We start from the raw sequence: 23232 nt of genomic DNA, 5'->3' as shown, positions 1-23232 counted from the left end.
CAAAACACTCAATGAAAAAAAAAATGTTTCTCAAGGTGAAAGACTGTTCGGAAAAGCCCTTGAGAATTAGATTAAAAATGAAGAAAAAAAAAAAAAGTAAATCATCCTTCAGAACACGTTCTTTAAAAATGCAGACTCACCATTCTGAGAAAGATTTTGTCCTAAATACTGTTTAATTCCTTAGCCAAGAGGTCGATTAAAGTAAACGCCAGCCAACTGAAATGAATGAAAGATATTTGCATACTCCTGGGTTTTGATGAGTTGGAAGGAGAACATCAGGGCATGTGAGAGCCCTGTGTTGATGGTGCCTTCTAGAATAAAGGAGGAAGGACACAGTGGAGCAGGAGAGGCCATACTGCAGAGAGGAGGGGAGGGCCTCTGTGGAAGCAGGATGCAAGGATCCTCAGAAAGCTGGGGAGGCACTGGACCTCCCTGGTTCCTGGGATGGGGCAGGGAGACAAGCCATTACAATCAAATATGAAAAGAAAAGGCGAGCCTGGTAGGCTGCAGGGTGTCAGGACCCAGCGGTGGCAAATCTTGGGTCAGCCTCACTTAAAAACCTACCTTACAATCCTTGGGGCACTTGGGTGGCTCAGTTGGTCCGGCATCCGACTTGGGCTCAGGTCATGATCTCACAGTTCATGAGCTCAAGCCCCGTGTCGGGCTCTGTGCTGACAGCTCAGAGCCTGGAACCTGCTTTGGATTCTGTGTCTCCCTCTCTCTCTGCCCCTTCCCCGCTGGCACTTTGTCTCTGTCTCCCTCAAAAATAAACAAAACATTAAAAATATTTTTGAAAACCTACCTTACAATCCTCATCATCCCTCTCTGGGCTAAGTGTTTGTGTCTTACCCCCAAATCCAAATGTTGGAATCCTAACCTCTAAGATGATAGTCATAAGAGTGGGGCTTGGGGAGGTAATTAACTGGACCCCTGTTGGTCCAGATTAATTGCCCTTATAAGACAGCTTGCTTTTTTTCTCTCTCTCTGCTCAAGGGAGAGACATACCATGTGAGGACATGAGAAGATGTCCAGGAAGGGAGCACTCACCAGGAACCTAACCATGTTGACACTCTGATCTTGGACTTCTAGCCTCCAGAACTGTGAGAGCCTGAAGCCTGCTTTGGATTCTGCGCCTCCCTCTCTCTCCGCCCCTCCCCTGCTCACACTCTGTCTCTCTCTCAGAACTGTGAGAAAATAAATTTGTGTTGTTTCAGCACCCCTGGTCTATGGTGTTTGTTATAGCAGCCCAAGCTGATCGACATGTCCCTGATCACGGTTTCCATCTCAGAAGTGCTCCCTTCATTCTCTGTTGTGTGGTCCCTGCTGTTGGTACTTGGCTGACCTGATCCCCACCCGCCTCCCTTTTCTCCAGACTCTCTTCCAGGAAGGGTGGCATGTAGCAGAAAGGAGCTCCCAGGAAGTTTTGGGTCCTGATGAAAAGGCAGTGGCCCATCCTTTGTCCATCTGTCTTCTACTATTCCCTGCCTGGAGCATGGGAGGTTTGGAACATAGCAGCCTTCTGTCCACCGTGCAGGGGCCAACATGACAAAAGACAAAACAAAGACAAAAGACAACAGACTAGGGATGGAAAGAGAGAGGAAAGAGGCAAGGAAAGAGGAGAGAGGAAAGATAAGAAAAGCCTGGGTCTCCTAAGAGTGTTGCTACATAGCCAGGTTTTTTCTTTTGTTGTTGTTGTTTGCTTGCTTTTTAGGAAAAAATATGTCCCGTGTGTTGAAAAAACTGTTCGTCAAATTATCTGTCATTTGCGGCTGGGAAGATTCCTAACAGATACCGTGCCACCCTCTAGAGCACTGGAGAACATTCTCTACTTTATCAAATTCTTTTGATTCTTTCAGCAATGAAAGCCAAAAGCCTGAAGACAGTCTGGCCACTACAGTCTGTTCGGCCCCTCTAGGGAGACAATGGGGCTGGTAGGGACCATGAATCGTGCTTTGGTGCCCAGGTATACCTTCCAGAAAATAGAGTCTTAGGCCCTTTAAGAGTGCCTCCTCTATTTTACTTTAAGATTCATGAGACCATGTATGGTATCTGAGTCTTTGGGAATGGTAATGATGAAATCAACTACAGTTGCCCTATACAGAGCCCCCAAAGCCTTGTCTTAGAGAGTCTGGAGACTACTGGAGGCTCTCTTCCAGGGAGACTTGTACCTGACAATACCCTTCGCATCGTCATACCATTGGCGTGGGTCAAAACTGCACAACTGCAAAACCGACAGGACTCACTGTCTCAGACACACGCTTCTGCAAGGTCTTGCCTGGGGCAGACAAAGGGCACTTCCAAGGGGAATGCCAGGAGCCCGCGTGGGGCAGAGTTTCACAGGCAGGAGAAAGGGATGATGGGACCGATGGCGGGTAATGCAATCCGGCAGACCCAACCCTGCCTTGTCATCTGGGAAGAGGAGAGTGGATGGGGGCCCGGATACGGGAGCTTCTCTGCCTTCCGGAAACCACGTTAATCGGTCTTCTGTGGCCACATTCACGCCTCCTCCGTTGGAAAATTCAGACCCGATGCAAATCTTAGTAAGTCCAAATGGAAGCCTATTCTCTGAGAACTGGCTTCCAATAGATCATTTTTCAACCATTTCGGACTGGGGAGAAAAAGGCTAGCATTTAGTCTCTAATGCTGTTTACGCAATCTCAGGCGAAGTGATTCAGTAGCCGTCTCTCACTTCATACTTTAAAAAAGAATAAGTAGCCCTCCCCCACGCCGCCCCCTGCAAACCCCCATTAAACTACCGCACATTTCAATCTATGCATTGATGACGGGGACGAATACATTTTCTGCCACATCGATGTGGTTAAATTTCTAGCCCTTATTTTTAACCCAGCACCATTTCAGAAATCAATTTCTGCGGAGAGAGAATACCTGGACATTTAAATCCATCAAAAAGGAGTAAATGAGCATTTCAGATACATCCATCAAGAAGAAATGCCCCTTCTCCCCATCATTGTGGGGCTTTGTCAGTCGCCTGTCAGATGAATGTCCGCGTAAGTGTTTATTAATCACTCTTGCGCTCGCTGATGGGCCTGAACACTTTGCTCCTCGAAGTCTCTGACATGGACAAAGTATGCGGCAGGTTTCTTCTCTCGGTCTCTTGAGCACAGTTGCTTACTTTGTTAAAGTTAATTTCCACTCATTTCTGGCTTTGATGGGAAGATTCCTTTATCAATTCAATTCATGCGTGTTGTCTGCAATCAAAGCAATATTGTCTGCTAATGTGAGCTCCGTTCCAGGCTCCCTCTCCGTTTTATGCTAACGCCTTCCTTCTGCTGGTCCTGCACTGGAGAATTTGGGGAAGAGGCTGGCTCCCTGGCCTTCAGAGACAGGCTGCAGTGATGGCTGAACCGGCAGCCATCTACCCCTCCCGGAACTGCGTGGCTGCGAGAAATGGGGAGCTGCTCTCTTTCCCAGGAATCACCTGGGTTGAAAGAGAAGTCAGTGGAAGAGAGAAGGCAATGGGGGCCCCGCGTGACGGAGCCTGGTCTGGATCCCCCCGCGGAAGAACCAAGCGGCCCCCGGAGATCTTGGGAGGCAGGAGGTTTATTTCACACCAGCAGGTTCAGAGGAGGCAACTCTCCAGAGGTTGAGCCTTACACCGAGGTCTCCAGTGTAAGCAGAGGGAACGATTTATAGTCTGTGACTTCTGCATTCCGCATTAGTAGTAATCTGGTGCTCACGCGTGGCAAGCGGGGTCGGAAGAAGAACCCGGAAGGGGAGTCTTCGGTTGGGGACCAGAATTTCCGTATCAGTCCCATCGGCCATGTTATAACAGATTTTCCCCTATCACACGTGGTGGCAATTTGCTATTCCTGCCATGACCTGTAAGATCAAGTCTTATTCTGGAACTCACCAGCCTTTACGTGAGACCTTTCCACTTCCTCTACCCCGAGGAGATTCACCATCTCCCCAACGCACACTTTTGTGCTTCTCGTGCTGTCCTTCCCAGCCTCTCTCTCTTCCCCATCTCACCCACCCCTGTGCACCCCATTCGTCTAAGTCCTACTCTTCCGAAAGACCCGCCTCGAGCCTTCCCTCCCTCTCCCTGCCCCAGGATAGCTAACGCCAGCTCTTCTCGGAATGCTTCCGGAAATCAAACTTTCACCACGACTGCCCTGGCACTTACCACCTCCTGCTACACCGTGACAGCACCACTGAGGAGCGAACGGAGCCAGGCAGGTGGAGTCAGGCAGGCCCAAGCCTGATCCTGACTCAGCCACTTTGAGTTGGATGGCCCTGCACGTCTCTGAATCCCTGTGGAATTTCTCCAAAAAGAAAAGGAGTGAACTACTATCTGTCTGGTGGGACGTCTGTGCAGATCCACAATGACTTGTGTAACCCACCCATCACGGTTCCCAGTGACGTGGAAGCCCAGGAAATGGTGGCTATTGTTTTAAATCCCAACTAGATGACAGACCCCCAGAGGGAAGTGCGGTCCACACCGTGCATTTCTGCGCTACAGAGGAAGGAAAGTTAAACCCCCGTGATTCAGACTCTCTTGCAGCCAAGGATTAGGTTACCTATAAGGTTCCAGCAATTAAATGTGCTTCTTCACCGTCTGGAAGACAGAAGCAAGGGGAGACTTGTCAAGAACTGTGAAGGGGCCGAGGTTTGGCTCTACACGCAAGCTAACGAGTTTGTCTACCCCAGTGTCATAGATGCTGGGAGAAGACAGGAGACTCTTGGGTGGGAGACAATGGACTTATTACGGACAGCAGAGCAGCAGCCAGACTGTCAGCATTTTCTTGTGCCGGTTCCTTAAAATTCAGTTACCCCAGGGCAACACGAAGAGGGCCAAGTGACCCTTGCATACACAGGAGAATCCAAACCTTTTTGTAAGTTACAAGATTTTTTTAATGCTTATTTATTGTTGAGAGAGAGAGAGAGAGAGCAGACGAGTGCAAGTGGGGGAGGGGCAGAGAGAGAGAGAGAGAGAGAGAGAATCCAAAGCAGGCTCCAGGCTCCGAGCTGTCGGCACAGAGCCCGACACGGGGGCTCGAACTCACGAGATGTGAGGCCATGACCTGAGCCGAAGTTGGACGCTCCACCGACTGAGCCACCCACGTGCCCCTTCAAAATTTTTGTTTGGATGTTTATTTATTATTTTGAGAGAGAAAGAGCGCTGGGGAGGGGCAGAGAGAGAGGGACAGAGAATCCCACCAGGCTCCCTGCTATCAGCGCAGAGCCCGATACAGGGCTCGAACCCACGAACTGTGAGATGATGACCTGAGCTGAAACCAAGAGTCAGATGCTTAAGTGACTGAGCCACCCAGGTGCCCCAAACCCAAATCTTTTCCAGTGGATAGTAGGCGAGCCTGCCCATTGCTTTGGAGGGGGATGTTCTATCTCCAAAGCTATTTTCTATGGGAGCAGCCTCGAAAAGACAGTCTAGAACAAAGCAGGCAATACATCTACAAGGTGTGAAGATGCAGGAGACCCATGGAAAATTGTCTCTCCACGAGCCCATCTTCCTGCTGCCAGCTGCTCCTAGCAAGGAAGGTTGCGGAAAATTGGGGGGGGGGGGGTTCCTACGGTCGCTTTCCAGGGGTCACCAGCTTTAAAAGAAATGATAGAAACCACAAGACCCTAACCCCAGGCCACATCCATGACTGTGACATACACTGGAGCTCAGCTGTTCCTGTGGCAGCATCCTGGCTGAGTTCTTAATTGTGGCAGGCTAGTTAGGCATTTTTGAACTCACGGAAGGCCTAACCAAGAGTCCACTTCCTAACCTGTGTTAAATTCTGCCCTTACAGTATCACACGGCTGGAGTGGTTTCTGCTTCCTGCGCTAATGTAAGTCTGGACTAAACCTCAATGTTCTCCAAAGCTTTGGTGCCTTCCACTAAACCTGTGATAATGGTGACGATGGTGACGATTATGATGATGGCGGTGGTGATGACAATTAGGGGAAGGAAAAGGAGGAGTCTGAGGAAAGTAGGAGTAAAGCAGGAAAAAGAGAAGAAAGAAGGGGGGAAAAGCTTCATCATGTTTCTCCTTCTTTCCCTCCCAAAATACACATATTATCAAAGGAGAAAGCAAGCTTTTTGAGTCTCTACCTATTACAAATACTAAAAAAAAAAAAAAAAAAAACTCTACATACTCATTACTGGAACCCCAAGGTCACCAGTTAGAGCTCTTGTTTTGTTTTGTTAATTTACATCTTCTTCTAATTTTTCTGTGACACAGAGGAGTTTCTCAGATGCTCTCACAGGCTGGTCACATCCTTGGCTGGATCAGGGAGAAGCCAGATCTCAGTGGAAGGTTCCTCAGTCACAAAGCTGCTTTCATACCTGTCTCAGCACTTCACAGGGGGAAGGGGAGGGGAGGGGAGAGGAGGGAAGAGAAGGGAAGGGAGGAAGGGAAGGGAAGGGAAGGGAAGGCAAGAGAAGGCAAGGGAAGGCAAGGGAAGGCAAGGGAAGGCAAGGCAAGGCAAGGGAAGGCAAGGCAAGGGAAGGCAAAGGAAGGGAAGGGAAGGGAAGGGAAGGGAAGGGAAGGGAAGGGAAGGGAAGGGAAGGGAAGAGAAGGGAAGGGAAGGGAAAGTCCACATCTTTAGCCTAAGTCATGGTCTAGGGGTTCTTCCTGGAGTGGGAGTTCTAGCTGACGAGCTCACTCCCAACAAGCTAACCCTCCCAATCGTGACCCAGAATACTCATCCAAGTCCGGTGAAGTAACTTCTGGAAGGCCATCTCTCAGAACCACCTTGTGACATGTCTACCCCTCTGGGCTGCCCTGTGCCATCCCAGAGTTCTATGCAGGGTCTGGCATAGGCATTCACCCTTCCTACGCAATACAGGTGGCTGGGTTCTGAGATGCCCATAAAATTGCCCATGTGATACGTGCATATGATAGTAGCTAATATTTATTGAGTACTTACTATGTGACAGACACAGTGTCACACGATCTGGAGGTCTTTTAGTTCGTTTCAGTCCCCCCCCCTCCCCGGCAGTTCTATGAAGCAGGCACTTTTATGCCTCCTAGTTCACAGAAGTGGCAACTGGGGCTCAGAGAATCAAGCAACTTGCCCCAAATCATAGCCAGAATGTCTTCAGAGGCTCCGCTCCAACAACTATGTAACCCTGCTCAGAGCAGGAACTCAATGGATATTTGTTCCGTGGATTAGAACAGGTGTGGCAGAAATTGCTGATTTCCCCTATTATCCACTCTTCCCTTCATCTTAGAAATAACCGCCACTACCATCCAAGATTTTGGCTGAGCCTCTGCCTACTTCCTTAGGCCTCAGTTTCCACATCTGTCAATTAGAAATAATAATAGTACCAGCATGCCTCGGCGGCTCAGTCAGGGAAGTGTCTGACTCTTGATTTTGGCTCAGGTCGTGATCTCACTCGTGGGATCGAGCCCTCCCTCAGGCCCTGCGCTGACAGCTCAGAGCCTGCTTGGGCTTCTCTCTCTCCCTCTCTCTCTCTGCTCCTCCCCTGCTCGCTCTCTCTCTCTCTCTCTCAAAATAAATGAATAAACATTAAAAAAAGAAAGAAAGAATAATGGTACCTGTCTCATGTTCCTCAAGTGTAAGAACTCCCAGTCATGTAGATCGCTAACCAGAAAGTGTCACCAACTATGGTATCTGACCAGTAAAATATGTATTTTAAATCCCTAACTTATAATTCATTTTAATGACTGGGAGGCTGTGTGTGTATGGTTTTAATGACTGTGACGCTGTGTGTGTGTGTGTGTGTGTGTGTGTGTATGGCTTAAATAAGTTACGACATGTGCCCAGCACACAGCATTAAATTCCGGCCAATTGATTAGATTATACTGAATAGCATTCTGTAAGTCTAGCTCAACAAAGAATCAAGAAACTCCAGAGAAAGCTCCACCCAAACAAAGAAAAAGACACTGGAAAATTGAGATGGATAATCTCGGAACCCGACCCTTTAACGATGTCTTAGGTTGAGGTCCTAAGACAAGATAGTAAGCTGGAGAGGCTCCTAGGTTGTTCCCAATTTATGCTTTGATCTTTAACATGTAGCAAAAGCTTAGGGACGTGTTTGCGTCTAGGATACAAACTAGACAGGACAGAAGTGATCTCTTCCTGCCGTCCTAGACTAGAGCCAGCTAAGAGGCGCTCTAAGGTTTGTTATGAACGGCTCCATGGGATTAGCCTTATATTTCATAGCTGGAGAAGTAAAAGAAAGTGACTTTTCTTAGGAATTCAGTTTATTCACTAATTCTACATTGTTAGCTGGAAATAGGACTTCTCTCTGAGGCAGAGGGTCTACTCAGAGCAGACCCGCTAATAAACAATCCCCCGTGGATTCTGTTTAATTTGCTTCCCTTTTTGCGTGACCTGCTGTACCGGAGACATTCACCCGGTGCCCCAAAATGACACAGAGATCTGTACAGTTACAAGTACAATTACTCAAGCAACTAGTGACAGATGCAATGCTCTTCGTGGGAATTGAGAACCAGGGTTCTTGCTCTTCCTCGGCGCTGCCTGCGGAGGTGGTGGCCATCTGTGACTCGGCATCATGGCGGCCCTCAGACCTCTGGTGCAGCCCAAGGTCGTTAAAAAGAGGACCAAGAGGGGCACCTGGGTGGCGCAGTCGGTTAAGCGTCCGACTTCAGCCAGGTCACGATCTCGCGGTCCGTGAGTTCGAGCCCCGCGTCAGGCTCTGGGCTGATGGCTCGGAGCCTGGAGCCTGTTTCCGATTCTGTGTCTCCCTCTCTCTGCCCCTCCCCCGTTCATGCTCTGTCTCTCTCTGTCCCAAAAATAAATTTAAAAAAAAAAAAAAAAAAAAAAAAAAAGAGGACCAAGAAGGTCATCCGGCACCATTCCCACCGATGTGTCAAAATAAAGCACAATTGGGAGAAGCCCAGAGATACTGACAATAGGGTGTGCAGAAGATTCGAGGGCCAGATTCTGATGCCCAGCCTGGTTGGTTAGGGGAACAACAAGAAAACAAAGCACGTGTCGCCCAGTGGCTTCCGGAAGTTCCTAGTCCACAGCGTCAAGGAGCTTGAAGTGCTGCCCATGCCCAACAGATCTTACAGTGCAGAGATTTCTCACGGTGTCTCCAACAAGAACCACAAAGCCAGTGTGGAAAGAGCGGCCCAGCCGGCCATCAGCGTCACAAATCCCAATGCCAGCTGCGCAGCGAAGAAAGTGAATAGACAGCTTGTGTGCGTGTCGTATTTGTGTTAATAAAACCATAAAACTACAAAAAAGAAAACAAACCAGGGTTCTTTCGAAGATGAGGAGAACTAACCAAACGGCGAGGACATAATCTTTGGAACCGTACGTGACCTCAAGACATGGTGATCCATTGGCTTCTCTATGCCTCTACTCTTCTCAGTACCAGGGGCAGAAATACTCAACCTCCTGCCAGGGTTAAGGGCATCACTAAGAAAATCCCAAAGCAGCTCCCACAAGAATTGAGGTGTCTTGACAGCTGCCTTCTCTGAGAACCCCGCTCTTCCTCTTGCCCCTTCCTATCATCCACAATGTAATGAGGACGCGGCCATCATCAATCACCTGCTCATTGTGGCTCTGTGAAACCGCTAACCCAAATGCTTGGCTGAACAAAACTGGGGCTATGTGAGTGGACATGGAAATGAGAGTGATGACCACAGGACTCCACAGGACTCTTAAAACCAATCCGCTCCGCTCTCTATGGCATACCACAGAATTTCAGCCTTAGACAACTTCTCTGCTCTCTCTCTTCCAGCGGCTTGTTTTTGCTTTGGGGGACGTTTTTGAGCCCAAGGCTTTCAGAGAACGAGAAGTTGGGAGCAGATGTGCCCAATGAGAAGTTGGGATGTGTCCGAGGTTTGCTCTAACAATGGGGAAGAGGGAGCGTGTGTTGAGAGGACTGAGCAGCCACCGAGGTCTCCCCTGTCCTCGGGTTTATTGCTTTATGCTGCCACCTGGCTGATCATTGAGCTGCAGGCTCCTACCGCAGAGCAAGAAAGACGAGACAGAACATTTACACTGGCAGGACTCAAAAACAAGTTTCCTGATAGGCACCTCGCCAGACAACTCAGACCAGCCTCATGAGAGGCACTGTCATCCATAAGGCGGAAACAGGTACTAATTCTAAAGGCCGGGCTTAAAGGTCAGGGGTTCGCTCATCAGCTGGAAAACTCTCGAGAGGAGACTGGTTCTGTTTCAAACCCACCATGTTTTGTTCTTTAGATCTATCGACACTTCCTACTGACATCCTCAGTCAAGATGTTCCACACATTCATCTTCATGGTCCCTGAGTAAGAGAACGCCCTCATCCCTGCAGAAATCATCTCTGCTTCCAGTGATGTCAGGGTCAAAGACAAAAGGAACAGGTGTGCGGTGAACGACTTAGGCTGGACAATCCATGCCAAAAGAAGGCCTCACCCACTTTCCTGCATCCCACCACCCAGGAAAGAATACACACAGCTCGCATTTACTGAGGGCATGCTCTGTCTCAGACGGCGTGCCAAGTGCTTTACCAATACTTAAGGAAGGAACAGTGGTCCCGGGACAAGATGTGGAAGGAGCAGAGATCTGTCCCAGGCTGAGCACACAGACTGAGAAGAAAACTCCCTGGAGGGCAAGTACACGGTGGGTGTCAAGGTAGGTGCCAGCTCACAGACTGGCCTGTGGGCACTTGTGGGCACTTGTAAGCATGTGAGCCCATGAAGGACTTCCAGAAAACGAGATAGAAAGGGAGGCATCTCAAAAGTGAGGCCAGAGGTCCTGCAAGATTCAAACAGAAGTCTAGGCTATTGACATTAATTGCCTTCCCCTGCACCTGTTGACCAGAAAGCCATAATATTCAGGTTACAGGTACATCATTTTTAATCCTTTCAAGGGAGGGGTGATCATTCCACTTTTACTATAGAAAGCTAAAGTGCTGAGAACTCATGAAATCTTGTGATGCTCACCAAGATGCACCTAGGATGCGGTGAATAGGTACAAAGCAAGGACAAATCATTCTTATCGCCATGAGTGCCAACATTAAAAAATGTATTAAACGGGGGCGCCTAGGTGACTCAGTCGGTTGAGCGTCCGACTTCGGCTCAGGTCATGATCTCGTCGTTTGTGAGTTCTAGCCCCGCGTCAGGCTCTGTGCTGATGGCTCACAGCCTGGAGCCTGCTTCGGATTCTGTGTCTCCCTCTCTCTCTGCCCCTCCCCCACTCGTGCTCTGTCTCTCTCTGTCTTTCAATAATAAATAAATGTTTAAAAAAAAATTTTAATGTATTAAACATATACAATGTCCAATGTGCCAAAAGCCATGAGAAATTTTGGTGACAGCAATATAAATAAGTATTTATCCCTGCCCTTAAAGGTTTGTAATCTAGATGGGAGAGAACAGGAGGATGTCCCAGAAGCTATGACATGATTACCATTGGTTCCTTCATTTGACTTGATTCTTATTATCTGGATGGATCAGGGGCTGGAGACCACACTAGTTATGATTAGATACGGCTGCATGTAATAGAAAATTCAAATAATAAAAATGATAAATATTTATCTTTCACTCACGTAAAATACGTAGGCAGGTCCTTGACCTTCAGGGACCCAGGCTCCTCCCATCTTTCTGCTCTACTATTCCCAGGATGAAGTTTCTATCTTAAAGATCATTTAATGATCCAAGATAGATACAGAAAACGCCTCTCTGACTTGCAAGGACCACCCCCCTCCACTTACCTCTTCAAAAATGTTTGTTTCCAGGGATACATCTATAATCCCGGTTTTTCTTTACACTCCCCAGCCCCAAGCTCATCCATCCTAAGACTAAAGCTACTGTGTTTGCAGACGTAAGTTCCAAATCTCTCTTTCCATCCCTCATCTCTCTACTCAACTTTAGAACCACATGTTCATCTGGGACATCAGCAGAATACTCCGAGGCTAAGGATTAAAATGCAACACATCATGGTTGCCTGGCTGGTTCAGGTGGTAGAGTGTGGGACTCTTGATCTCAGGGTCCTAAGTTCCAGCCCTACCTTGAGGGCAGAGTTTACTTTGAAAAACAAAATTAAATGCAACACTTCCCAAACATGGAGGTAATGTTGTACCTCCCCAAGCAAAAGTGGGTCCTGCTCTTGAGGTCCCTGTCTCTGCATTTGGTATTGTACCATGTATTCCCTCAAACAAGCAACCCAAGCATTCATCCATGTGTTTGGTGCCCTCTGTCTTTCATGCCCTTCCCCTCCAGCACACACACACACACACACACACACACACACACACACATACACACACACCTAATTGGTCTCACCAATTTTCCCAAAGATTCTCTTCAAATTCTCCCAAAGATTTCTCTTTTCTCATCTTCCTGTCTCCTCTCCAGCTCTCAGGTGGTCATTCTCCATCACTTGAACTAATTTTCTCTTTGCCTGTTTCCCTACCTTTGTTCATTCAATAATGCAGTAAATTGTTCATTTGCAAGCCAACTCTCCATTGGATCCTGCTCTGGCCCCCTCTCTGGCCCCATCTATAAGACTTCCTACTGCTTCCAGTAATATTTCTTAAGTTCCTTGGCTTAAAATCTCTGAATAGGGGCACCTGGGTGGCTCAGTCGGTTAAACGTCCAACTTTGGCTCAGGTCGTGATCTCTCGGTTCTCGAGCTCAAGCCCTGCGTTGGGTTCTGTGCTGACAGCTCAGAGCCTGCAGCCTGCTTCAGATTCTAGGTCTCCCTCTCTCTCTGCCCCTCCCCCACTTGTGCTCTGTCTTTCTCTCTCTCTCTCTCTCAAAACAGATAAACGTTTTTTAAAAATCTCTGAGTAGGATCAAGCTCAAACCTGTCAGCAGGGCCCTTTACACCTTAACCTCCAGTACCACTCACACGCATGTCTAGGCACTTCTCCCTCTCCGCCCTCCTCCACTCCTGGCTCCCAGGTACATTCCCTATGCCCTGGGGGACCAGGCGCTCTCCCGCCCCCTTGCCCGAGTGAACAGACTGCTCTCTCCTGGGAGAGTTGCCTGAGTCAGTACTGGCCTGCTCAGGGGAACAACCCTTTTCTTTGCAAGGAGAATTTCCCCCTTCAGTGCCTCAACCCAGAAAAAGCAGAAATAGTCGCTGATAATTCCAGGGCATATGACACATTGCCTCTCTTTCTAACTATCCCCATCTCCGGCACACGATGAAAACACCTAGATGATGAACCCCTAGCCTTGACCTACCAATGGGTTCATCCAACCCCTGTATTGGTCCATCCAACCCCTGCAGAGCAGTACCCCGAACTGCCTTGAATGGGGCCATCTTGCCTCTCCGAAGGAACAAGGAACTCAGGGGGGCTGGGTACCTACAGATCTGCCATTCACTTGAACATACTGGGCCCTCCCCGCACCCCCCCCCCCCGTGATGACTCAGGCACGCAGAGGGCGTGATGGCCACAGAAGAGTCAGACAGTTCCTGTAAGTAAGTTGCTCCACGGCATACTCTTGAGTGCCTCGGTGTATTAAGCAGGTAAACCACAAAGTCCTCTTATCCATGCCACCTCCTGAGTCATACCTCAGGATTCATTTATTTATCCAGCAAATATATACTGAGCCCCTACTATGTGCCAGAAACTTCTCTGAGTTAGGATACGGTAATGCACAAGATAGACAAACATGCTGATCCTCAGTGGGGCAGGTATTTCAGTGTGGGGGTAGGAGGGACCGAGACAGAAAAACACATGAGTAGAAGACACAGAAAGCTAGAAGGCATTTGTCAAACAAGGAATCTGACTGGGGAACGTGGGGAGGAAGAAGTGGTATTTTTTTCGTAGGGGCGCTGACCTCCCTTTAAAGAAAAGTGACATTTGAAGATGGAAAGGAGCAAGGAGCCCTCAACCCCCCTCCCCATGTCTGCAGTTTTTGCGGGGATGTGTCTGCTGCGAATATCTCAGAGATGCATTTCCAGGAGAAAAACGGCCAGCGCTCTCCACCAACAGGAAAGGAGGCGGTGTGAAAGAGAAGAAAAGAGCGGGACCACAGAAATTATTCCATGTTGAACTGTCCGTGATGGACACTTGAAAACCGGCTCTGGGGGCAGAGCAGGGCCCTCCAGGCGAGGGGCTCCCAGGGGCCTCTCTCTCTCTCTCTCTCTCTCTCTCTCTCTCTGGCTGTCAGGCTAATCCCACCGCCTCCTCCCACCCCACCCCGCCCAAGGAGGCGTTCGTTCGCTCGGGTGAGTAAAGTTCAAGCCCAGCTGAAGCCAGCCCCGGAAGGCGCGTCGAACTGGAAAGCAGCTCGGCAGCCAGAGTGTCCCCCGGGGAGCGGTCCCCCGAGGTGCGAGGGCAGCGGCCGGAAACCAGGCGGCCGCGCTAGGCCGCGGGGCTGAGAGGCACTGGACCCCCGGGCGAGCTCGCGCCCCTCGCCGGGCGGCACCGGAGTCCCCGCGGCCCGCGCGCCCCAGCTCCTGCCTGGCCTTCTCCTCCGTGGGCACCGCACTTTCCTGAAATCCCCCAACTCCTGGGGCGCGCCCCGCGGCCCCGGACTGTCGAGCTGGAGCCCCCTTTCCGGCCGCAGCCCGCCGGGTTTAGCGATGGCGGATTAAGTGTGCGTTCTTTCCAGGCCTCCCGAAAACACTCTCGGGGATGCTATTTTGCTTGGGCCCGGGTCTCTCCCGCGCCGAGTTGCACAACAAACCATTTAAACATTTCAGCACAAAACCCGATCCATTGTGGGCCGCACATTAAAAAGTGTTATTCGCTTTGAAGTTTTTGTCTAATGGCTCTAAACTGAAAGAAAATGTTTTCCTATTACTTAATTCAATCATAGCGAAGAGACTTGGTAAAAAGCCCACGGATTTTGCCCCAAAGTGTGACAGAGTTCTCTTTGTGTTTGCTTATCCTCCGCTGTCACACACTTTAATTCGCCTCTCTTTATCTGGCATTCAAAACTTTCTTCAATGACATTCAATAAGGTCCAGAGGCTGGAGGGGAAAAAAAAAAAACTGGTTATTTTTTCCCCCCTAGATATTCTTTCCCAGTAGCTTTGGCCTTGCTCGCATTCAGGGGCTCTTAACCCCTTCCTCCCCGGGCGCGGGCTGCAGCTCCCAAGAGACCTCTGCACCCCCTTTTCGCGGGCTCCAGGCTCCGGGGTTCAGCGGCCGCCCCTTTCACCCCACAGAGCCCCGCCCGCGCCCCGCGCCTCTGCCACCCGCCACTGCCCGGGAGAGGGGTGCCTCTCCCGCCCTGTTCCCCGCTCTCGGCTCACTCTCAGCGGTCCAAGCCAGCACAAATTACCCAGAGAGCAATTAGGACTGACATTAGGCTGCACTAATGCACTCTGGCTAGTTTGCAAGCACCACCCTTAGGCGGGGAGCCTTGGAGAGGAGACCCTGGCCTTGGGGTCAGCACTGGTCTCCTGTCCACCCCCCATGCCAAACAATCAACGAAGCCTTGAGCCCTACTCCTCCTGCTAAAAGACGTGCTAAAAGCTTCGTCCAGGCTATTTTCCCCCATTGCCCCTGTCCTTGTTATGGAATCGGTTGTTTTCGCACAAAGTCCCTTTGCTTTTTAATCAGTTATAATTTGTTGCTATTGTTATCGTAAAGATGTCACCAATGATGAAAAACCATGTAAATGCTTCAATCTGGGGCACTCTTGCTCCCCAGCACTGATTTCCACCACCCCCACCCCCCACCCCCACCCCCGCCGCGGAAAAGCTTCCCCCTTTATTTCTCACAATTCCATTCAGAGCCCTGAGCAGGTGACTGCGGCGATTTGGTTCCAATAAAATCGAAAGTAACCGACTTCGGTGAAAAGTCCGGGGCTGTAAATTCGAAATATTTATGCTAATTTCCCATTGTATGGAAAAAGTTCCTTGGCGAAGCAGCTTTGAGTCCGGGGACTATTTAAAAGGCTGAAGCTGTGTACACAGCGCCAGGCGTTTGAAGTTGTTTAACCATTGTGTGGCCAGAAAGAAGAGAGCGACGCGGCAGGAGAAGGTCCTGGGGACAGGGGAGGTCGGTCGGGTTGGGCAAAAGCAGCAGAAGCTGGGAATACAACTGCCCTTCGCCCCGCTCCTGTGGGGCAAACTTCAGGAAAGCACTGGTTTCCGAGCGCACCCGCGAGTCTATGGGAGTGTGGGCGAGTGGAGAGAGCGCCGGAAAGATCTACGCCCAGCAGAGCATCTACACTCGCCTCTTCTGCTGGGGTGCGAGATCTCGATCTTCGCAGTGTAGGCTTCCATTCCCCGTTCCCTGTCCCTGTCCCAGACTCTCAGAGGCTATCCTCCACTTGACGTCCACAGCACTGCCGTCCAAAGGAAGAGAATGGCTGACCAACATCTACCGAACAAAGACTGGGCGTTAAGGGCAGCATCAGAGTTAAGACTTGGAGAAACTTAAAACAGCCTTGGGACTAGCGCTGGATAAGGAATACCGAGCCCCCTTTTTTCTCTCTCTCTCCAGCAGCGCCTCTCGGCTGCCAGAGCCCCGGGTCCTCCCCCCAGGGAGAGGGGAAGGGATTCCACAGGTGGAAATCAGACACCGGCTGTAGGGACACCCGCGGGATGCACCACGCGGAACTGAGCAAACTGAGTGGAGGGAGCATGATCTTGGGGAGCAGGGGTAGATGAGAGAAGAAGGGGATGGAGACGGAATGCGCAGGGAGATGGGGTGTGCGCCCATGGGAATCTGTGGAAGTGAGGCAGTGGGGGTACAAAATCAATAAGATAAACCTGCCGATCGCCAGTGCGAAGCCAAAGGGGAGTAAGGAATAAAGAGAAAGAAAAGAATATTAAATCGCGGGAGAATGAGAAAATAAACCCGCAAAAGGGAGAGGAGGGGGCGAGGGCGCCTGTTACGGCGTGGGTGGGGTTGACAAGAATAGAGTACATTATGCAGTTCATTTAGTTAACAAGTGAAATAATGAGGAAGCGTGCAGAGTGAATGCCAAGAGAAAAGGCACAAAAACCCTATTGAGAGGCCCCGGCCGCTCCTGGCGTAGCCCATCACATGGCAATAGTCCTATTTAAGCGGCGCCGCCGGCGCCTTTCAGCACCACTAGTGCTGGCCAGCACCCCGAGCTCTTCGGGCGGCGGCGGCGGCGGCGGCGGCGGCGGCGGCTTCAGCCTCGTCCTCGGCGGCGCCTCCAGCCTCCCGCGACCCGGCAACAGCGCGCGGCCGCTGCCCGGGGAAGGGCGCGGGGAGCCGCGGAGTCCGCGGGGCGCAGCGAGCCGGCTGGCGGCGGGGCGACCGCGCACCGGGGCCATGCCGCGCTCCTTCCTGGTGGACTCGCTGGTGCTGCGCGAGGCGGGCGAGAAGAAAGCCCCGGAGGGCAGCCCGCCGCCGCTCTTTCCCTACGCCGTGCCCCCGCCGCACGCCCTGCACGGCCTCTCGCCCGGCGCCTGCCACGCGCGCAAAGCTGGGCTGCTGTGCGTGTGCCCGCTTTGCGTCACCGCGTCGCAGCTGCACGGGCCCCCGGGGCCGCCCGCGCTGCCTCTGCTCAAGGCGTCCTTCCCGCCCTTCGGCTCGCAGTACTGCCACGCGCCCCTGGGCCGCCAGCACTCGGCCGTGTCGCCCGGGGTCGCTCACGGCCCCGCCGCCGCCGCCGCCGCCGCGCTCTACCAGACCTCCTATCCACTTCCCGACCCCAGGCAGTTCCACTGCATCTCCGTGGGTAAGCCGGAACGCTGCGCAGGGGGACAGGACATAGGGGACCCGATGACAGTTGGCGAGCCAGGGATAGGAGAGGAGGGTCCCTGGGCGTTCTGGAGACGAGGAGAGTCACGCTGGGACCCGGGGGGTGGGGGTGGGGGTGTGCAATCAGGGTCGTGTGCCTTTGCAGGGTTGGGACAGGACCCAGGAGGGAGGGTGAGGGCAGAAGGTCCGGGTCTCGGAGGCGGCGCGCAGGAGGGAGCGGGGGCTAAGGTTGAGGGCGCCCCATAAAGTAGTGCCGAGGCTGTGTGACTCTGGGAGTACCGGGGTCCCGCCGCTCAGCAAGGAGGCGCCCGCGGTAACGCTGCTGTGCATCTCGTTTGGGGCCAAGAGGTGGGTGAGAGACGGAAGTCCCGGGATTCTACTGGGCGCCTACCGGAGGATCGGGCCCTCAACGCAGGAGTCTGATCGCTTCCCTCTCTGCACCCCACCCCCTTCAGACAGCAGTTCCAACCAGCTGCCCAGCAGCAAGAGGATGCGCACCGCCTTCACCAGCACGCAGCTGCTAGAGCTGGAGCGCGAGTTCGCCTCCAACATGTACCTGTCTCGCCTACGCCGCATTGAGATCGCGACCTACCTGAATCTGTCCGAGAAGCAGGTGAAGATATGGTTCCAGAACCGCCGGGTGAAGCACAAGAAGGAGGGCAAAGGCAGCAACCACCGCGGAGGCGGCGGGAGCGCGGGTGCCGGCCCCGGCGCGCCGCAGAGCTGCAAATGCGCGTCGCTGTCCTCAGCCAAGTGCTCCGAGGATGACGACGAATTGCCCATGTCTCCGTCCTCTTCGGGGAAAGACGACCGGGATCTCACGGTCACTCCCTAGGCGCACGCCTGCCCAGGTCGCCCACCCCAGGCCCTCCCCGAGTCTCAAAGACTGGCCCTGGGACGAAGTACCGGTTCCCAGGCACCCGCTGCCAAGCCGCGGCCACGCACGGGTTTGGCAAGGGTTTGCGGGGGGGGGGGGGGGGGTGACCCTGGGCAGCGACAAGAGCCTGGCAGAGACCTGACGCTGGTATCCCCACCCCAGGGCCGGCGGCCCTCCAAAGCGAACGCCAAGCTGTGAATCCTGCAAGCGCTGGGGTCTTTCTCAGCCCTGCAGCACAGCGGGCCCCGCGGGCATGCCGGCCGGCCCTGCGCCTTGCTGGCCGCTGGCGCCTCCCCGCGCGACCTCTCTGGACTGGCTCAGGCTTTCTCGCTTCCTCTACTCCCCTCCACCCTGGGTCAAGCTGGACCTCTCACTCGTCGACAACCGCTGGCCACCCCCACCCTGCCCCTTTTACTTCTTTCTCTCCATACCCACTTGTTCCACGACCACCCCCCCCACACACACACGCTTAGGAACTCTTGTTGTTACTGGTTTTCTTTTCCTTTCCGTCCCCACCCCCCGTTCCTCGTGGGGCCTACTCCATGGTCAGTAGGCCCGTTTGCCCCTTAATCAAGCCTCGCTGGCACTGCAGCTCCCCTCCCACGAGAGAAATTCCACCCCCCCCCCCACCGTGGCCTCTGGGTCGGGGAAACCCACTCACATTTTTTTGGAGATGCTCTGCATTCCCCTAAATAGGTCCCGGGGCTCTGGGCCTCTGGAGACCCCCTCTTCCCCAGACCCCAGACGCCTGCCCCGCCCTGGTCTAGCTTGTCGTTGTACGGTCTCTGTAATACCAGAAGATATTTATTTATTTATTTATGTACAAAATTTTAAATAAACTTTTTTTTTTCTTAGAACTCCACGTGGCTCTGGACCCCAGGCCTCGCTCTGGACTGCACAGGCACCCACCTGGGTTGAGACTTCCGGCTGGGTCAGGGCGGGGATGGGATGACGGGTCCGAGGTCCTGTCCTCGCTGGTCCACCAGTCCCTCTCTGCACCCTAAGCCGGCGAGGACTCTGCCTTCTGGGTCCCCTGGCCCGTACACTCCCTAGTCTCTGGTCGGGCTCTGGCCAAAGTGCACTGGCTCCATGTCTGAAGGAAGGAAGGAAAGCACTCCCCCCACCCCACCCCACCCTCCACCCCCACTGTGCCTCTAGTCCGGACCCTCCCCCCCACCAGGGCTCCCTTCCTGCCCTGGATCTGGCCCCCCAGCAGCGCTCTCTGGTGGTCCCCACCACCATCCCCGAGGGCAGCGACCAACTCTCTCCCAACTCTCTCTCGAGAGCGGGAGAACTCCGTCCTTCCTTCGCTGCGCCCTGACTGATAATGTTTATCAATGGCTTTTTATCTACCGTATTTGTTAGGAACAAATGCCCACCAGGATGGTGAGGCCTTCTCTCAGAACAGCCCCCTTGCTTTGCTTTGAGGCAAATTCTATCAGACTGTGCGTCCGAGATTCCGAGGACGCAGAGCATCCAAGTCCCGGCTAGGGTCCAGCACCTATGTCCTCGCCCGTTCTTGTTACACCCCCCACAGCTCACTAGGACTTAGAGTCAACACCCCAACCCTCCTTGGGGGGGACATGCAGGGTCTTCATGCGTTACGTGGACGAGAAGGACGCGCTGGGGTTTCTGTCCAGGCAGAGAGGGCACAGCCCCAGAGTGGAGTATTTCTGCTGCTCTGGCAATGGGACATGGGAGACAGAGGATCTGGGTTCTCACGACCCTCAGAAGACTCCTATTCTGCCTCCTGGAAAACTGGGCCATTTCTTTTCCTGCCAGACGGCTCCCTGCCAATCCCCCCCACACACACACACACCCATACGCACACCCTGGGGAGCGCGGGACTTCCAATGTCTAGGCAAAGCAAACACTCGCCTTTTTCATGAGAAAGAGGCTCCAGTTGGGGTTTTTGGGCACAGGCAGGGTTCATGTCTAAAACCTTTGGTCTTTTCCTTCAGTCAAGCTGAGGACAGGCTCTCTCTCCGGCTCTCCTAGAATAAAGGCGTGTGCCATCTGGCTTCCCACGATAGGGCATTCCTGGTTCTTCCCGGATCAAGACGCCTGGGTTGTGCCGGAGACAGATGAGAGTCGGTCTGATTCTCTGCTTGCTCCCTGGTTCCCCCTCCGTCTTCCTCAGTCTGAGCTCCAGTCTCACACCGGGGACCAGTTGTCCGCCTCCCAGGAGGGGGCATTGTACCAATATATAAAGGAAGCCACCATACTTTGAAGCATACACGAATTGGATCCCAACTAATGTTTTATTATCGATGATCCTGACGTTTTCTGAGTTTTTTGGCTGACACGCTCCTCCAAGAACCCGTGGGTGAGTGAAGTTTCACATCCTTTAGCTACCAGCAACCCACCGGTTCTGCCTTTGACTGTGGTTTGGGGCACCCAGGGGGAGCAATGGCCTTGAGGAAACAGGTCCACGGTGAATGTGAAGGGCTGGCTTTGAACCAGCTCCTTCCCTGGGTTCCAGGAGGGGGGTGGCCCGGTGCCCCAGGACAGGCTGTCTCCAGTTTTCAGTGACAGACCTCGAGATCAGAAAGGGGAGGCGGGCCCTGGGTTGAGGATGGGGCGGTGGCTCTAGAGGAAGATGGAAATGGAACTTGGACGAATGTGAAGAGGCTGGCCACCGGCCCCCCAACCTCAGGCGTACTCCCTATCCCAAGTGCTTCAGTTTTGTCACCGGAGGCGAACGTCCCTCTTGTTCCCAGCTGCTCACAAAAGCTGCAGAGCCAGCGCCGCCGGCCGGGTCCGGGCGGGTCCAGTTCTCCAAGGAGCGTGCCTTGTTTCCTCTCAGCTTTGCCTATCCGAGGCTTTATCCCCCTGTCCCGCTGCCAGAAGAGCAGCAGCCTTTGCGCTTTCTGGTGCGCCGTCCGGAAGAGCGTTTGGAGAAGACGCCGCGTCCTTGCCGCCGTCGCCGCAGCGGGGTTACCAAGGCGGTGGCAGGAGCGCGGCGCTGGGGAGCTCGGAGGCGGCGCGCAAGAGCTCGCGGCGGCCAGCCGCCGCCTGCAGGAGCCGCGACCGGCGGGTGAGTGCCAACACGCTTCGGTGCAAACGCTCTTCACCCTGCCTCGATCGGGACCGAGGCCACCCGTGGTTTGGGAAGAGGACGAGGCGCGCGCCGACCGACCTCCCGGGGCTACCAGAAACCGGAACTTCTCATCTAGGGACACAGAACCCAGTCTTTGAGCGCACAGTGTTTTGCGCTGGAGGTTGGGGCTTGCAAGTCAAATTACGAAATTCAAACCAAGCTGGGTTAGGATGACATTTCCTGGCAATTTCCACCTAGTGTGGCTGATCCACAATGCAGACCCCGCCGGATCCTACCTATTTCGGGGACAGCCGCTTTCTTTCCTCTGAGCAGTTTAATGGCTAGGAGTGTGGACCCTAGAATCCAAGGGCATGACTTCGCAATGCGTCTCCACCGTTTCCTTACAAGCTGGGTAACCTTGGGCAAGCCACCGGTCCTTCCTAAACCTCAATCTCTTCTTCTGTAAATGGGGATCACGGTAATAGTTCCTTCGCAGGGTTGTTGTGCAATATTAAAGGATAGAATTCACAGAGAATGCTAAGCACAATGTCTGCCAAGTTTCAATAAATGTTAACTAATGTTGTTGTAGTTGTTGTTGTTGTTGTTACTTGTCATGCCTATAGCTGTGCCTAAGGCATAGTTGGTGCTGAATAATTTACTGACCGCAAGAAGTGACCACTCACAGACAGGCTCGGACCTGAATCTATCGCCAAGGCTGGAGAGAGCACCCAGGGGCAAACATTTCCAGGACTCCCCGAAGTCAGTCATTCAGAGAATAAGTAACAGCTCCCCTCTGTGAGCACTGCCCAGGTGCTGGGAGTCACTGAAGTCCAAATGGCAGACCTCTTTCCACCTTCATTGAGATCAATTCCTCGACCTCTCCGCTATTGACATTTTGGGCCAAAGAATTCTTCCTTATGGGAGCCTGTCTGTGCATTGCAAGATGTTTAGCAGCATCCCTGGCCTCCACCCACCAGAAGCCAGTGGCACTCCCCCCCCCGCACCAGTGTGACAGCTAAAGATGTCTCCAGATATTATCAACTGTCCTCTGGAGGCAAAAACCACTTAAGGTTGAGAATCACTGATTTAGACCCATGTATTTTCTGCTGATTTTTTTCCATAGATTTCCTTGCCAGTCCATGGGGTCCAGGATTTGGTAATCTAGCTCTGAGCACACCATTCTACCTTTCCTTCAATTATCCGTTTTTGAATAGATGTACCTTCTATATCCAGGACATTGGACTGTGCATCGAGATGTGGTGTGAGAGGAGGAAGGGGAAAGACAAAATGTGTGGGAGGGGGGACACTCGGGGAGACACCAAAAATGGCTGCATAGTAGGAGCATGTCAGCTAGTCTATACAGCTTTGGGCATGTGGATTGAAAGGGTGAATCGGTCACAGGCTTGCTGGCCGAGTAGAGTTTACAGAGCCACTGAAGCCTTTGCAAGAATATTCTATCCATTTGTCTCGTGACCTGTAGAAAACTAGGATCCCTCTTCAGTCATGTCCATGGATGCCTACAACCTCTTGGGGGAAATTTTTCAGGAGCCTAAGTTGGCAGCCCCCCCCCTCCCAGTCACATGCGCGCAGAAGCATAGGCACGTGCGCGCACACACACACACACACACACACACTCATCACCACCATAATGGTTCTTCCTGAAGCATACTCCTTATCTGTTTTGTCAACGCCTGAAAGTCTAAAACTAGAAATCAATTGTGTG

General features: G+C 52.5%; 1 protein-coding gene across 1 annotated transcript; it reads left to right on the top strand.

The window, feature by feature from the left end:
- The first annotated feature begins 17160 nt into the window (after positions 1 to 17160).
- GSX1 (GS homeobox 1) lies at positions 17161 to 18453 on the top strand. The gene is made up of 2 exons (XM_019447382.2): positions 17161 to 17569; positions 18048 to 18453. Exons 1-2 carry the CDS (start codon positions 17161 to 17163, stop codon positions 18425 to 18427), a joined length of 789 nt encoding a protein of 262 aa, XP_019302927.1. The 3' UTR covers positions 18428 to 18453.
- Positions 18454 to 23232: the final 4779 nt, after the last annotated feature.

This window comes from Panthera pardus, unplaced genomic scaffold (genome assembly GCF_024362965.1).
Source record: "Panthera pardus isolate Hobbes unplaced genomic scaffold, ASM2436296v1 HiC_scaffold_1, whole genome shotgun sequence".
NCBI classification, from domain to species: Eukaryota; Metazoa; Chordata; class Mammalia; order Carnivora; family Felidae; genus Panthera; species Panthera pardus.
The sequence above is the reverse complement of the archived record's forward strand: the minus strand, read 5'-3'. Positions and strand labels throughout refer to the sequence as shown.